This window comes from Macrobrachium nipponense, chromosome 1 (genome assembly GCF_015104395.2).
Source record: "Macrobrachium nipponense isolate FS-2020 chromosome 1, ASM1510439v2, whole genome shotgun sequence".
NCBI classification, from domain to species: domain Eukaryota; kingdom Metazoa; phylum Arthropoda; class Malacostraca; order Decapoda; family Palaemonidae; genus Macrobrachium; species Macrobrachium nipponense.
Genome location: NC_087200.1, coordinates 156820556 through 156837787, shown reverse-complemented (window position 1 = coordinate 156837787; position 17232 = coordinate 156820556). Strand labels below are relative to the sequence as shown.

The window sequence follows — 17232 nt, the reverse complement described above, 5'->3', positions numbered from 1 at the left end:
AGTATTTTTTTTATCTTATTTTACATGAAAATGCGCACATTTTCATATATAATACTCCATGTAGCGGCTAATTTAAAATGGTGCAAAAATTATGTCAAAGTGACGAAATAAATTCAGAGATGTGTCAGTGATACTTTTTAGTGCAATAAGAAAGAAATTCGTGCTTGCGCGCCTGCGTAACGATTGTAAACAAAACAACACCTTGATCCGTGAACTCCCAGCATCCCCCAAGGCGCTTGATTCAAAAGTTTTCGGCTGGTAGGCCTATAAGTATTTTTCCACGAATTTTAAAAAAACTTTTTTATGTCGATGTAAGTTACGTCCAGTCGGCACCCAAAAGACAATTTATCTCTATGTAAAATACGTCCAATAGGCGTTTAAGGGTTAATGTGTTTCGTAAAGTTTAGTGGTAATGTTTTCTGCCATTTTTTACTATGTTTCGTAAAGTTAAGTGTTCATGTTTTCTGCCATTTGTCCTCCTCGGTCGCCACTTTCAGACATCACCTCACTCGAAAGGTAAGGTTCCACATTTTACTACATATGTACGTACAGTATTTCTTGTACCCTACACACTTTATTTACAGGTACAGTCACAGTTAGGTTAGGTATTGAATGGTCCAAATTGTTGTATTTCATTGATTATTGGTCAATTTAGCTTTACTATTATAAAATTTACTAGGTTTTTTTTTGTAGGGCTTGGAACGAATTAGGCAATTTACATGTAAAACGTAGTTCTAGATAAGAAAAAATCAGGTTACAAAGGCCGCTTCAGAACGGATTTATTTCATAACCTGAGGCACTACTGTACTCACCTATTGTAAGATCACTAGCTTTATTATGCATTGTGGCAACATTGCAATTTTATTTAACAACACCACTATTATTTTCTGCCATGTGTGATGAGTGAGACAGTTGTTGAGTGGCCACTGAAGCATGACAAGCATGGGACTTCCATCCACTTTTACATTACTGTCTGTCTTTAATATATGAGAGCATAAAGAACCTACAACTTTAATTCATTACCCTAGTTCCATTATCTACATGGACATATCAGGTAAGGTTACATGCTGCAGATAGAGGGAGATCCATTCTTCTTGTACAGAGCAAATGGCATTATTGCTAAATATAAAGGCCCTTCTTAATTTACAACTGACATCATTTGAGAACTGCAAAGATTTCTACAGCCTTTATTAGGGTGTGGCTGTCCAGGTTCTCTTGATGCACAGTTCTACAATGGCTGTATCAATCCATCCTGAAGATAACATGACTGACATTTGGAAACAAACATTCATCACACCTATTCCGAATTAACTCTGTGGGTAGGCGTCATCAATTGATAACTATTTATAGCTTTGGGGTAATTTCTGGGTATTGTCCCGATGATCAAAATGTCACATCATATAGTTTGAACGAATTTTGTGGGAAATATGTTCAGATCACTTCCATGGGCCATAAATGACTTCTGGCAACTGTTACACAACAACTCTAATAGAACAGTAGAGTAGAGAGGGAGCCAGTTTGACTTGGGATGTCATGTAAGAATGTACTGCAGCTCCCCATCCCAGGATCTCATAAATATTTTACAATAAATATATTCAGAAACTTACTGATTTTAATTCTTATCTCTTATGATACTATGTGAGCTGTAATTATAATTTTTAAAAAAATAAATAAAGTAGAAAAAAATATTTATAACTTGGTAAAATTAGTATATTTTTGAGACTTCTGGTTAAGAGGCACCACACAAGATTGGAAAAATTCACTTTTAACTTCCCATGGAAGGTAGGTAAATTTTGTTGGAATTTTTTTCTTATGCCATGTGCATATGTATATATGACTCATCCCATTGAATTTCTTATTTAATTGGCCAACCTTAAATCAAGCCCAGTCTAGGGGTGTGCTAATACATATTTAGCATGTTCTGTAAGGGTTAAGAGTATTCTCTTTTTCAAAAAAACATCTATTTTATCTTCAGGGGAGAGTGATATACAATTAGTACTTTACTAGTAGGCATCATGGGAACCTGAACCACAATCTATTAAAAAGCTGCAGAAATCCTTGGGAGCTCCTGACTAATGTCAACTAAGAATAGTGGCTGCCAAATGCATTCAGCTACACTACCCTCACTGAAAACAGAGATAATCTTGCTGTCTATAAATCCCAGGAACTACCCATTCATTCAAGAACCTTCCACATCCAACATACTACAAGCACCCATGCTCATCTGGCAGGAGACCACCCATACAGGCAGATATAGCTCCCTGCCATGGTTACCATCTTCCCAGTTCCCAGACAATAGGAGGTTCACTTAGCAGAAGCAATTGGTAATAATCCCCCATTTCAACCCTGTCTCTTTCCACCTGTCATTTCATTTCCATTCCAACTACAGAATAACAAAACCTGTGCTCAGGTCTTACATAAGATGTAGTATATTTTCTCCAATGAATACTGTAAATTCAATTAAGGACCTATTGAAGAAAAGAAAAAAAGAAAAATATGGAAGGTAAATCTAAAGTCGAGTGTAGCTGAGACAGCAAAAAAAATTAGAACAGTAATACCAATCCAGAGTACAGAAACTTCTTAAGTACATGAACCACCACTTATCTTAACATTACATTCCTCTACTACACAAACTATACTCGCATACCTAAAAATAAGACTAGAACATTCAACTGTATAATCAATTCCATTTTTTCCCCTAAACTACATCCTTTACTGTAAAGATACTTTAATACAATGCAAATTATGCCTGATCAAATGCTGCGAGCAAACATCTTAAAATTAAGGCTGTCCCTGGCTTACAGCAGGCAGGGACTATGGCAGGCAATCTGTTCCAGTGGCATGATGTAAAGTTTGAAAATGTCATCACTCAGAACATCGTAATAAAATTCATAGAAACGAGACTCTTAGGTAAGCCTGCGGGGTGGGGGGAAGAAACAGGTTTTTAAACTTTGCCCTCATGATACACCAATTTTCTCACCTCCTTATAGTGAACCCCCAGGTGGCTACAGCTCGTAAACTAGTTTTCTTACCTCATTATGGCACCTACAGCTTTGCTGGTCAAAATCCTAGTTATGTCTCCGTAACTTCGGAACATCAGCCGTAACCCAGAACCTATTTTTTTATGAATATATTTGAAAAAGTGCCGGAAGTCAAGAGCCGCTGCTGTAACCCAGGGATTTACTGTATAATTATGCAAACAGCATGCAACTGTAGCTAGTACTATTAATAACTAAACCAATGTAAATTCTTTACATTTGCTTCATTCATCTATAAGAACACTACTTTTTGCTTTAAAAGAAAAAAGTATTACTCAAACTTTTTAATCTATAAATCAAGCAAGCAATTCACAGCAATGCAAATCATGCATCCCTACTGGTATATAGAGCAGATTGAAAATTTTAGTGATACATAATTAATTCAAAATTTAGCGTTTTTTTACATTCTTTTATGCCTTACATATGTTATACAACAACACCTCACTGAGACCAGAAGTACACGAGCCATTCTGTGGTGCCTCAGAGTGGCATCAGTGTGTGGCGGGAACATGGCTTCCGATAGGTTTCCATTTTTTATAAGCTATGTCAAACACACGAGAGTCTGTGGCAAGTGCCTGCAGCAAGCTGCCGCTGATTCCCGCCACAGCTTATAAACAATGGAAACCTATGGGAAGCCACATCCCAACCACACAGACTTGGCACCACAGAGTGACTCATGTACTCCTGGCATAAATCTTAATGAAATATGAATACCTTAAGTTTTCATCATACCATTACAATATAGTATAATTCTGTTAACTAAGTGACAGGGAGAGGTAAGACCACTGAACCAATTTCAATATTTTAAGACTTTAATGTCTATGAAAATTATTGACAAATTCTTTACACCATGTAAGGTATACATTCATAAGATCACTTTAGCTTTTTGTTCACATAAATGTAATTAGCTAATGAGCAACCTTTCTTAATACAACAACAACAACACTAGTACTTTATTTTTAATTAAATGGTGATTTGATGAATATCCATTATAACCCTCAATCATGTTTAAAAATCTGTGACAGCAAGAAGTACTCAGTGAGTGAATTACACATGAGTAAAATGGGAGAAGAAACAAAAGTGCTTTCAAGATCAAGTAAATGTAGTGCTGAACACATAAAGGGAAAGTCTAAGTGTGGTTTACAATATTCTACTGAAATAATTGGCCTGAAAATGTACCTGCTTAAAATTAACCTCACGGCAAGGATAGTCATCTGCCTGAAAATGAAAACTTTCTGAAAACATGGAAAGGATAACTTTTGAAAAATATTCTAGAAATTAAACATATCAATTCAAACTCCTACTTAAATACTCTGATCATTATTAAAATATCAACTTCACATACATCATAAAAATAAGTTACTTCAGGACTGTCTACTTACCTGGAACATAAGCCCAGCAGGCTCTTCAGAAACCTGCCATCGCCACTCCCCCTTTGGTCCACCCCACTCCCTTACTCGACGTAAACTACTTTGATTTAATTCACTGCATATCTAGAAGAAGAATAATTTACTATCATAAATCTTGAAATGAAAAGTTATTTTCGGTAAATATCTGAGCAAATATTGAGTAGTACTTGACCCTAAGCATAAGAATGCAATACATACCCAAAAACATCATCTAATTTTGCAAATTATACCTTTTGGCCAAACCATAGTAACTGAGAATCCTGGTAATGGTGTGATCATAGTTTTGGAAACTATGATTACACAATATGGTTGAGTATACATATACGTATATCACATATGAAATGGCATTGTTAAAATCTGCCAATACAATCCTTCATAGTATGTATGTGTTTATGCGCGTTTCTGTCTTGAGGGTTTGCTCTTCTGCTAAGTACGTAATGAAATCCATTAACCCTTAAACGCCGAAGCGGTAAAAAAAAAAAATGTCTCCCGTGTGCCGGAGGTGTTTCAGAGTGAGCGCGGAAGCGGAAAAAATATATTTTTCAAAAAATCACAGCGCGCTTAGTTTTCAAGATTAAGAATTTATTTTTGGCTCCTTTTTGTGTCATTAGCTGAAATTTAGTATGCAACCATCAGAAATTAAAAAAATTGTCATTATCATATATAAATAATGCGATATATGATAGCGCAAAAACGAAATTTCATTTATAGTTGTATTCAAATCGCGCTGTGCGCAAAACGGTTAAAGGTAACAAGTTACTTTTTTTTTCGAGGTAATGTACACTAAATTGCGATCATTTTGGTATATAACACATTGTAAAACGATAAAAGCAACACAGAGAAAATATTATCACAAAATAATGCATGAATTCGTAACGCACGGACATAAACAAATATTTTTTTTCAAAAATTCACCATAAATCTAAATATTGTCCTAGAGACTTCCAATTTCTTTCAAAATGAAGACAAATGATTGAATATTACTATAATGTAATAGTATTAGCTTACAATTGCAGTTTTCGACCATATCTGACGAGTTAAAATTGACTGAATGTCAAATTTTTTTATATATATATTTTTATATGCAATTATTTCGGAAATAGGAAAAGCTACAACCTTCAAATATTTTTCGTTTTATTCTACATGAAATTGCGCACATTTTCATATATAAAACTTTATGAAATGCCTAATATGAAACGGAGCAAATATTCTGAGAATGGGACGTACGTATTTCGGAGATTTGTGGCGGAGAATCCGCTCACGGAGGGAGGGAAAGATTTTTTTTTTAATTCACCATAAATCTAAATATTTTGCTAGAGACTTCGAATTTGTTTCAAGATAAAGATAAATCACTGAATATTACTAGACTGTAAGAGTTTTAGCTTACAATTGCGTTTTTCGACCATTTCGGTAGAGTCAAAGTTGACCGAACGTGGTTTTTTTTCTATTTATCATGATTTATATGCAAATATTTCAAAACTGATAAAAGCTACAACCTTCAATTATTTATTGCTGTATTCTACATGAAATTGCGCACATTTTCATATATAAAACTTTATGTAACGGCTAATTTAAAATGGTGCAAACATTACCACAATCGCATGTATGATTTTTTTCGGAAGAGTTACCGCGCGGACGTAAGGAAAAAGTTTTTTCATAAATTCACCATAAATCAAAATATTGTGCTAGAGACTTCCAGTTAGTTGCAAAATTAAGGTAAATGATTGAATGTTACTAAAATATAAGAGTTTTAGCTTACAATTGCGTTTTTCGACCATTTCGGTAGAGTCAAAGTTGACCGAAGGTTGAAATTTTGGCACTTATCGTTATTTTTATGAAAATATCTCAAAACTGATAAAAGCTACAATCATGAGTATTTTCTTGTTGTATTCTACATAGAAATGCGCATATTTTCATATATAATACTCCATGTAACGGCTAATTTAAAATGGTACAAAAATTATGTCAAAGTGACGAAATAATTTCCGAGATGTGTCACAGATACTTTTTAGTGCGGCAAGAAAGAAATTCGCGCTTGCGCGCCTGCGTAACGATTGTAAACAAAACAACACCTAGATCCGTGAACTCCCCGCATCCCCCAAGGCGCGTGATTCAAGATTTTTTGGCTGGTAGGCCTAAAAGTATTTTTCCGCGAATTTTTAAAACAACTTCTGTATGTCGACATAAAATACGTCCAGTCGGCACCCGAGAGACAAAAAATGTCGACGTAAAATACGTCCAGTCGGCGTTTAAGGGTTAAGTAATATAGCCCACACAATACGGTACACCAGGATAACTCACAGGACATAGCCTACTGAAATTCCATATAAAATTTCTAATGCCCTATCATAATCAGTATTTGTCATTCAATTTTAAGTACAGAATTACTAATCGTTCAAATTCAGATATAAACATTTATCTCCAAAATGAATGGCTTCTAATAATATATGTATGTAGTTGGACACAAGTTTAGCTGGTACACCTCGGTCTGAGCGAAGTGCACTCTTGCACCCTTTACTTAGCTGCGAGTTCCTGTTTGTAGCCCCTCCCACCACCTGCTTTTCTCTAACATTAACGTATTGTTCATAGAGCTTGAAAAAGAGAGAGATGCAGTTAGTTTAATGATTGTTTATGGTGAATAATGTGGTTGGTAAGACCGAAGGTTTTTGAGTACACTTTTTAATTTAAATAGGTTAGGACGAAAGTGGAGTTCTTGAGCGATTGTTTTTTTTTTAAATTACAGCATGAAAGGGCAGCAGGTGATTTTTTGGATGCCCAGATTTATAATTTATTGAATTTGGAAATGCATCTATGTATTTTATTTATCAGTAAATAAAAATTTATCTTGGCTTGGTGTATCTGTGAATGATAGAATCAGTTTATTATTTTCATTTTGAATATTGTGTGATAGTTTAGTTAGCTATGAGTGTTGTTAAGTGTTTTTTGTTTATCTATTTGCAGACCCATGATTCCTCCTATCACATATTCTGGTTAAGTGAAGCTTCTTTTCCCTCTTCTTTTATGAATGCCAATTGCATGTTGATGACCCTACTTAAAAAAATAAAAAAAAAAACTTAAAATAGACTGCTCTTAGAGGATAGTAATTGATTGTTGAGGACTAGGTCTGGGAAAGAATTTGATCCAGTTTTGATGATGACGATAACAACCCTGACTTAGTAAGGTTCTGGGATTTGCCCACGGAGTGGTGGCTAAAGTGCCCATCTAGACTTTAATGTAGTGTGCGAGGCAACAGTGTCCTATTATTTTAAAGTTTTTTGTTATATTTAGGTTGTTGGTATTTTTCAAGTTGTTATCTTTAGTTTGAAGTCAGTATTGTGGTGTTTAAATGTTTTTAGTTTTAGTGAATATAGTTTTAAGGATTATGCTTTGTTTAATTGTCATTTCTGTATGAGTCCAGTTACCGATTATGTAAGGGGAAAGTCTGTGTTGTGATTTTTGAAAGTAAGAAAAATTCAAGCTTGTGGGTCTTATTTTATTTTATTTATTTATTTATTTATCTATTTACAGGCAGTCCCCGGGTTATGACGGGGGTTCTGTTCTTGAGACATGTTGTAAGCCGGAACACCATCAAAAATCCTAGGAAAACCTTACTTTTAATGCTTTGGGTGCATTAAACACTATGTAAACTGCATTCTTATTGCATTTTCCATCCAATAAAACTTCAAATATTGACTATTTTGCATTTTTGGTGTCATATTTCTTCTGCCAGATGAACTTATTCATTCACTGCGACAGGCTCTGGATGCTGACCGTTTCGCAGGTGCGGTCCTTACTTCCCCGTGGGGCCGTCACCACCTCTATAGATCTTACAGATGCCTAATATCATGTTCCAGTAGCAAGGCACTTCTGCCCGTTCCTAGGCTTCAGACTAGGAAAACATGCCTACTCCTTCAAAGTAATGCCCTTTGGGGTCAACATAGCCCCCCCAGGGTATTTACAAAATTGGTGGAAACAGTTGTTCAAGAACTAAGGTCTCAAGGAATAATGCTAGTAGCCTATCTAGACGATTGGCTCGTGTGGGCCACAGGCATCGAAGCATGTCGCAAAGCAAAGGTCAAAGTAATCCGGTTTCTGGAACATCTAGGCTTCCAGATAAACAGAACCAAGTCCCGGCTAACACCAGAGTCCCGCTTCCAGTGGCTAGGAATTCAATGGGACTTGAACTCCCATAATCTATCAATCCCACCGTTGAAAAGGAGAGAAATAGCCAAAGCAACCAGACAATTTCTCAAGTGCAAACAGACGTCCCGGAGGAACCAAGAAAGAATCTTGGGTTCTCTCCAATTCGCTTCAGTAACGGACGTTCTACTGAAAGCCAGACTAAAGGACATAAACCGTGTTTGGCGATCAAGGGCAAACAAGAGATCCCGGGACAAACTGGCTCCTATCCCGGCGATCTTACGAAAGAGACTCCGCCCATGGACGGAGATCAAGAATTTGTCAAAGACAATTCCGCTGCAATTCCCTCCGCCGGCCTTAGTGATCCACACAGATGCATCACTAAGCGGGTGGGGCGGGTACTTACAGTACAAAAAGGTACAGGGAACCTGGTCCCTACCATTTCGCCAGCTTCATATCAATGTACTGGAAGCTATGGCAGTGTTCCTCACCCTGAAAAAGCTTCATCCAACCAAGAAATCTCGTATCAAGTTGGTGCTTGACAGTTCAGTGGTAGTACACTGCATCAACAGGGGCGGCTCCAAGTCGAGCCACGTGAACCATGTCATGATAGCCATATTTTCACTAGCAGACAGGAACAAATGGCACCTGTCAGCCACTCACCTACTGGGAGTAAGAAACGTGGTAGCAGATGCGCTATCACGTTCAGTTCCGCTGGAGTCGGAGTGGTCCCTGGACAAGGAGTCATTCAGTTGGGTCTGTCAACTAGTACCGGGGCTTCAGGTAGATCTCTTCGCCACCGAGTCGAACCACAAACTCCCTTGTTATGTGGCCCCCAACCTGGACCCTCTGGCTTATGCCACGGACGCTATGGCTATAGATTGGAATGTGTGGAAGAAGATTTACCTCTTTCCTCCGGTGAATCTTCTCTTGAAAGTCCTGAACAAACTCAGGACGTTCAAAGGTCACATTGCTCTGTTAGCCCCCAATTGGCCCAAGAGCAATTGGTTCCCGCTTCTACTGGAATTGGGACTCCGACCTCAACGGATTCCCAATCCCAAACTATCACAACTAGTACAAACGCGGACTGTGTTTGCTTCCTCAGGAATTCAGAAAGCCCTAACTTTATGGACTTCATGAAGTTCGCAGCACAGAGGGATGCTTATATTGACCCTCAGAACATCATGTTCTTAGAATCTGATAAACGAGAATCGACCTTGCGTCAATACGATTCAGCAGTTAAAAAACTAGCTGTTATTCCTGAAGGACTCTATTGCACAAACTATGACCACGAATCTGGCCATATCCTTTTTCAGAACACTATTTGAGAAAGGTTTAGCAGTTAGTACTATTACTACTACTAAGTCTGCTCTTAAGAAGATCTTCCAATTTGGATTCAAAATAGATCTAACAGATTCACATTTTTCATCTATCCCCAAGGCTTGTGCTAGACTCAGACCATCCGAGAGGCCCAAGTCTGTATCGTGGTTCTTAAATGACGTCCTTAAATTGGCCTCGGACACTAATAATGACTCATGTGACTATATAGCTCTCTTAAGGAAAACATCATTCCTAATAAGTTTGGCCTCAGGAGCCAGAATATCTGAACTGTCGGCTCTATCTAGAGAATCAGATCATATAGAGTTTCTCCCTTCAGGAGAAGTGTTACTTTCTCCAGATTGCCAATTTCTAGCTAAAAATGTGGACCCACTGGATAGATGGGCCCCATGGAAAATTGTCCCACTTCCACAGGACCCGTCCTTATGTCCAGTTACTTCACTAAGAGCATATCTAAGTAGAACTGCCCTGATATCTTCAGGCCCTCTGTTCATTAGAGAAAAAGGTGGCACCATTTCCTTAAAAGGAATTAGACAACAGATTTTATACTTTATAAAACAGGCCAACCCGCCGTCCTTCCCACGGGTACATGATGTTAGGGCAGTAGCTACCTCTATTAATTATTTTCAACACATGAATTTTAAAGATCTGAAGAAGTACACAGGCTGGAAATCTCCGACAGTATTCAAACGCCATTATCTAAAGTCCTAAGAAGCCCTTAAATTTCCAGCAGTGGCAGCCGGAAACACAGTTTCCCCTGACACTGCTTAACTTAGTAGTAAGTAGTTTATCCTATGTCTCTCCTTACATCTCTCTTTCCTACCTGCCTCGCTAGCATTCTTGCCGTAGCTCAGTCGTCATTGTAGTCGTACTGTACCTTGGATGCCACATATTGTATGTACTTGTGATACTTTCCATATGTTTTGGATCTGGGACTACTCCCTGTTCGCATTTAGTTTTACTGTATAGTTTAGTTATGTATAACTGTTACCCTTGTATATATGTGATTAGTGTTAAGGTTCAATTTGTTCTGTTGTTACTTGTTCTGTAACCTTGTATCTAGATTATAGCAATTAACCTTAATTGATTTTGATTATCCCATCTATTTTAGTTATGTGCTTCCTCTTTCCAAGCTTGTTAGGCCATTTCTCAGGTACTATTTCACGGAGCGACACAGGCTGAGCCCAGAAAAGGGATTTTGACGAAGGAAAAATCTATTTCTGGGCAAGGACCTGTGTAGCCCAGTGAAATCTCACCCTTTCCTTTTTACCCCCACCCCCCCTTTTTTTTTGGCCCAAGCTTGGGTGCTATCTGCAGGAATGATGTCAGAGGCACTAGCCGTAACGGTAGCGGGTAGTGGGCCTTAGATCGGCTCCTCTGTAGATGAGGGATATTGAAGAAGGATGAGTCTAAATGGCAAAGGACCTCTGGTAGTGGTTTCACTCGCCCCAGAAACCACATCGACACCTTAAATAAAGGTGAGCGAGCCACAATACTCTGGCATTTCCATATTAGCTTTTTTCTCTGGTATTCATAGCAATATTTATACCTTAGAAATGAGTGCTAAAGGAACCATTTCACTGGGCGACATAGGTCCTTGCCCAGAAACAGATTTTTCCTTCATCAAAATCCTTTAATTATTGTTTTTAATTCTAATTTTAATACCTAATATTTGGAGGTCAGCAATGTTTATAGGTACTTTGTCACAACATACTACTTTGTTATGTACATATATGGCTGTACCTATTTCCTCCTTCCTATGATGTTGATATTAAGGGGGCCGGCCGGCTAATGCCATTTTTTAAGGACAGGACTTTGATATTCATACCACTTAATAAGGTGACTTGGGACATCTCCAAACCGCAAATGATTTTCGCCTCTGACCTTCGGTTTTGTGACACCAGGGCGATTTATCCCGAAAATAACCATTTTTCAAATTCTATCTCCTCCCTTGATATTTAATATTAAGCCCTAGGATTACTACCATATATAGACTTGATGTAGACCTCCAATCGAATGGGGAGTTTTATTTCTAAAAGTCATTTTTTTGCTAGATATGAATTTTTCAATATGGTAAAAAAATAAACCCTATAAATCAGGAGAAAAAAATTTATAAAAAAAAAGACGAAACAAAAATAGGAAAAATGGGCTCTATTTGATTGTTCTATAATGTCTTTCTGAGTTATATACCAAATCCCAATGTTATAGCTTTAAAACTAAGTGAGAAGAAAGATTTTGAAGGTCAACAAGTATAGTTTTGAGATAGAGGCGTTCAAAGTTTTTCTTTGTATTTTTATAACGACAATGTTAACAAATAATGATTATTATGAATGTATATTTCTTTTTTGTGTATTAATAAACCAAAGCTATTTTATTTATCATAATCTAATCATAAATGATGATCCCTTTGCTCATACGTCGTAGCTTGGGGCACTGCGTCAGGCAAGACGGGGCACTCCTTCCTACGCAACTCTCTCTCTCTCCTTCACTAACTCAGCTTCTTACAGCGAATTTTCTTTTTCTGTATGTTACCTAGATGTTTTCCTAGTATTTTCCGTTTTGGCATGATGAAATTCTTGCCGAAACAAAAATAAACACGTAAATGCAAGAGAATGTCAAGAGGTGAAATTCGAAGTTGTACTCTCTTTTTACACAGACAATGTTAATAAATCATGATTATTATGAATTTCATATTCCTTTTTGGGTATTAATAAACCAAAACTATGTTATTGATCATAAAGTAAGATTCCTTTGCTCAAAGATCGTAGCCTTGGGGACAGTGTGACGTGTGCTTCAGGCAAGACGAGCGCGTTTACTTACTACGCAACCCTCCCTCTCTCTCTTCACTAACTACGCTAATATCGCATATATTATGATATTCTGCTATCATATTAGAGCGAATTTTCTTCATCTTTATGTTAGCGAGATGTTTTCCTTGTCTTTTCCTCATTGGCATGATGAACTTCTTGCCGAAACATAGATAAGCATGTGTAAAAGCAAGCGAATGTCACGAGGTGAAACTCGAACGTGTAGTCTACTTGAAGTCTGTGGTCCTACTGATCATGATTGAACCAGATACTCCCTTCTGCGACCCACGGAATCTCTACAGATGCCATTTCTCACAATTTCTTTGACAATAATGATCAAAATTTACGATAACAGAAGAAATATTGCATTTTCTTGTACGGATGAATGTTTTAGGCTTATTGAGTTATGTTTACTAATTACCCTGTAACTACGAAAGTAAGAGGAATTTTGAAGAAATATTTCGTATACGTATTCTCTATTGCCATATGAAGCTCCATGAATTTTTTCATGACTTTGCATTTTTTGCCCTATACCACCATATATAGGGGTTCCCACCGACCCCCTGAAGGTACATTTACCTATTACTGGTATTGTATTATTGACATGTTGTAAACATAATATCATTGGTTCATATTCCTTTAATAACCTTTGTACTTCTCCCAGGTGTAATCTGGTCTGTAGACCATTTACGTTCCATTGTATAATATAACTATTGAAAATATTATGTTATATCGGTTGTGCTTTGTTTTCTTTTTTGTATTATTATCAACTTGAATTTTTTCTAACATTTTATTTACCACATTCAGTTGTTTATCTTTATAATATTTCAAATGCTCAATACACATACATCCTTTTCATGGGTGTTTACATCAGTGGCCTCTTTTTTTCTGTTTCATAAAATTTCTTATAATGTTTGTTAAGCAGTCTTTTGTTATATTTTTGTCATTACTGCACAATGCAATGAAGCAATCATTGCAGCCACAGGTGTTGTCATGTATGTCTACTGCTTCTTTCGTTCTTATTGTACTGCTTCCTTTGTTCTTATTGTACCGATTATTGAAGATGGAGTAATCTCATCACCCTTGACAGTGTCACCATCATCCATGGTATGGTTCTCCACTTCTTTGGTGTTTTGGATCTCTGCATCTATAGGTTTTATTATTATTTTAGGAGATAAAGGTATGTTCTTTTTTTTATTTTGTTCTTTCTTCATAGTTTTGGTTTGACCAATGTTTCTCTAATTATAGTTGGTTTCCTTGTTTTTGGTGGTGTTCTCTCTAAAGGTCTTTTTCTTCTTTAATTTCCAGTACATCACAACTTCCTCCTTCCACCTCTGTGGTACTATCTTCTTGTGTTTCTATATGCATTACCACTTCAAATGAATTTGATAGAATATTTATCCAATTCATTCGCACCTGTTTCCTGATTCTTTATTATCTTAGTTTTTTCCTCTATATTACTAACTTCTTGAGACCTACTTTGCTGCATCTTGTTACTTATGTCTGTATGTTTTTTTGTTTCATTACTGGTTCCTGTTATAGAAGAATATATAGGTTTCTTGGCAGGATCTTGAATTCCTCACTTTCAATTCTAATTTAGCCTCTGTTATAGACATGCCTGTTCTTTCTTTCAACATCTTCAATTTCGTGTTGTGTATGTAATAGTACGTGCATTCTTTGGATCTTGCATGATGATTCTGCTCACAGTTTACACACTTAGGTTCACCGCACTTCCATTTGGTGCTATGTTCTGTAGATCCACAGTAAGCGCACACCAGTTCATTCCTACAATTCTCTTAGTGTGTCCATACTTACTGCAATTTTGACACTGCAGTAGCTTTGGAATATAGGGTCTTAACTCTCTATCTTGGCCTAAAATTCTTATTTTTTTAGGTAGATCTGAACCCTTAAATTTTATTTTTGCTATTTTTAGTATTTGTTTATTGTCTCTTTTACTTATCACATCAAAAACCTTGCAATCCTCAACTTTGGGGTATCTCTTTTTGAGAGAATCTAACAGTATTTTCTTATTCATTGGCTCGTCGTTATTGTCAGGAAGTACAATGGTACCCTGGATGCTGTTCATGTTATCATGTTTTCCTACTCTGACAATTATGTTAGCTTTTGTTTTTAAAGACAAATAATCTTCAGACTGACTTTTTGTTGTGGCTTCTATAAGCCAAGTCTTCTCTTTTATTTTTCTGAATGACATTTCTGCCATTGGAAACTATTTAATAAACAATTTTCCAATTTCAAAGCTGAAATATTTGTTCATCTTCCATAGTTAGAAACCTTGACCAACTTCCACTCCCCAAAGAGGGAGTCAAAGTGAGTCAAGGATGGGTCATGACAATACTTAGGTTTCCTTGGTTTGGTATATGGTATTAAAGTTTTAATACCAACCGGGTCTTTGTGACTTGAGCTTTCTTTAGAATAGTCCAAATCTGTGCCAAAAGTCGTGAGGATGTTTATGAAATTTTCCATGTAATAAAATTGTAAATTTCGTCCAGGATGAAGTCCCTCTCACCAGGGAGGCTCAACTGGGGGAGGAGCAATACTGTTACAGTGGTAACTGCCCTGGGATCTTCACCTGGATATACGCCACACCTACAGTGCCTTATGGGTCGTCAGTCCATCGAGATCGGCCCCAACACTGTGGGAATGGCTTGACAAAAATTTCCCCTCGCTCAACAACGTCAGGTACTCTAGTTTTACGAGTTGAGTTGCATGCCGTCCAACTCCACCCTCCATCAAGTTAAAAAAGCAGTCAATTCAACAGTCCAAAACTATGCCAAGGTCATCAACAAAAGAAGAAGGGAAGGGGGAAAATTTATAAGGGGAGGAGTAAAGGAGTTAAGGCCCCAATGTTCAGTTGGATCCACAGCAGAGAGCATAGGCATACAGGGGCATACTCTCTCTGCAGTTGATCTCTATGGCCCCCACCTCGTCAAGGAGTTGGGGTCAGGGAGACCCTGGCTTCAGACGGATGACGTCTAGGTTAAGATGACGTGACATCAAGTAGGCAGAGTTTGCAGCATAGTACTCCCTTTGCCTCGTGAGAGGCGGGGGAAGCAACTGGACATGCTCCGATAAGGGAAGTTGAAACAATGATTTGGTATCTTGCGTAGCTCCCAGCAAGGCTTCCAAGCAGGAAAAAGTGAAAGACGACCGAGGCTGAGTCCTACTCTCCAAAATTTTTAACCCACGAATGAGATTGACAACTTCTGTAAAGGAAGACAAAAACTCTTGCGTGTCTCCCTCCTGCTCCAGCAACAGAGACCGACGACGAGAAGAAGTGTAGGCTTATCCAATGTGCCTTCTTCATGTAAACCAACAGAAGAGCCAGCAGCCAAACAGTCAAAAACGCCAACCAACCTGTCTGGGCTGGATCCAAGCGCCAACTCCTGCAATGAACCAACCACAACACTGAGAACATCACTACGCACGTTAGAAGACTCGTGTACGTGGCCGCATACGTGCATGTGCGGGGCGGACGCATGTACGTGTGAAGGCAAAGTGTCTCAAACACTCAAAATTGAACGAGAATCCCTCGGAGTCAAACCCCGGGAAGTACCAGGGGGAGAGGCAGGCAGACACTCCTAATGCTCTAACTCCGCACTCACAACTTTTGATATCTTGACAGGTGCCTTAAGATCCTTATGGCAATGAATAGGCCCTGGTGTTGGAGAAGCAGAAGAATTTGCAACATTGCAAACATGGGAGGTTGCAACACACTCGCGACTCGATGTAGGGGACGAAGCAGCCACTGCAGAACGCACAGGGGAAGAGACACTAACACTCTCAGTAACATCAACACTCGCAGACAAAGAAAAGGCAAAGTCCTTAACCTTCCAATGCTTGATACGTCGACGCCTCAGAGATGGGAGAGAAGGTGAGGAAGACAGCACTGGCTCCTTACACAATCTCTTTGCAGGAGGTGGGGGCGATGCAACATGCTTGCTTCCAGTCCTCCCAGCCGACATGGCGGCAAACCTAAATCTATCTTCTGAAACAGAGTCCAATCTCTTATGGATGGATGGATTATGAAATTTAGGGACAAGCCCAAGCACTGGGACCTATAATGGTCATTCAGCGCCGTAATGGAATGAAATAAATAATCTGATAATTAATGAAATGTAATTGAACGTCATGATAATCTGATGTGAATGAAACTTAAAACCTTATTTCATTAAAAAAATAAAAAAATAAATAAAATAAAAATATAATTTTTTTATATTAAAATACAATTAAAAGTATAACTGCATACACTTGTGTGTATTAGGTGAAAGGTAAAATTGAATATTATTAAAATAAGTCAAATTTTATAGTAAATATCTCTTATGAACTGCCTGACATAAAGCCTCAGACAAATCAGCAAGAGAATCGGCTGACGACATGGAAGGGAGATGCATCAAAGTGGATGGCAGTGATGACGTCACAGGAGCAAACGATGACAACACAGATGAGCGAGGCAGCGCATTGGAGGAAACTGGGAGTGAT

General features: G+C 37.8%; 1 protein-coding gene across 2 annotated transcripts in view; it reads right to left on the bottom strand.

Annotated features, from left to right (window-relative positions):
• The window catches only part of LOC135219778 (endonuclease/exonuclease/phosphatase family domain-containing protein 1-like), a gene marked incomplete at its 5' end in the record, with an annotated part of 134150 nt that overhangs the window by 107196 nt on the left and 9722 nt on the right, over window positions 1-17232 (bottom strand). The window contains 2 exon segments of one of the 2 annotated variants that reach the window (XM_064256829.1): window positions 4218-4256; window positions 4421-4531. In XM_064256829.1, the coding sequence (XP_064112899.1) occupies window positions 4218-4256; window positions 4421-4531 (150 nt within the window). 2 annotated transcript variants of the gene reach the window in all.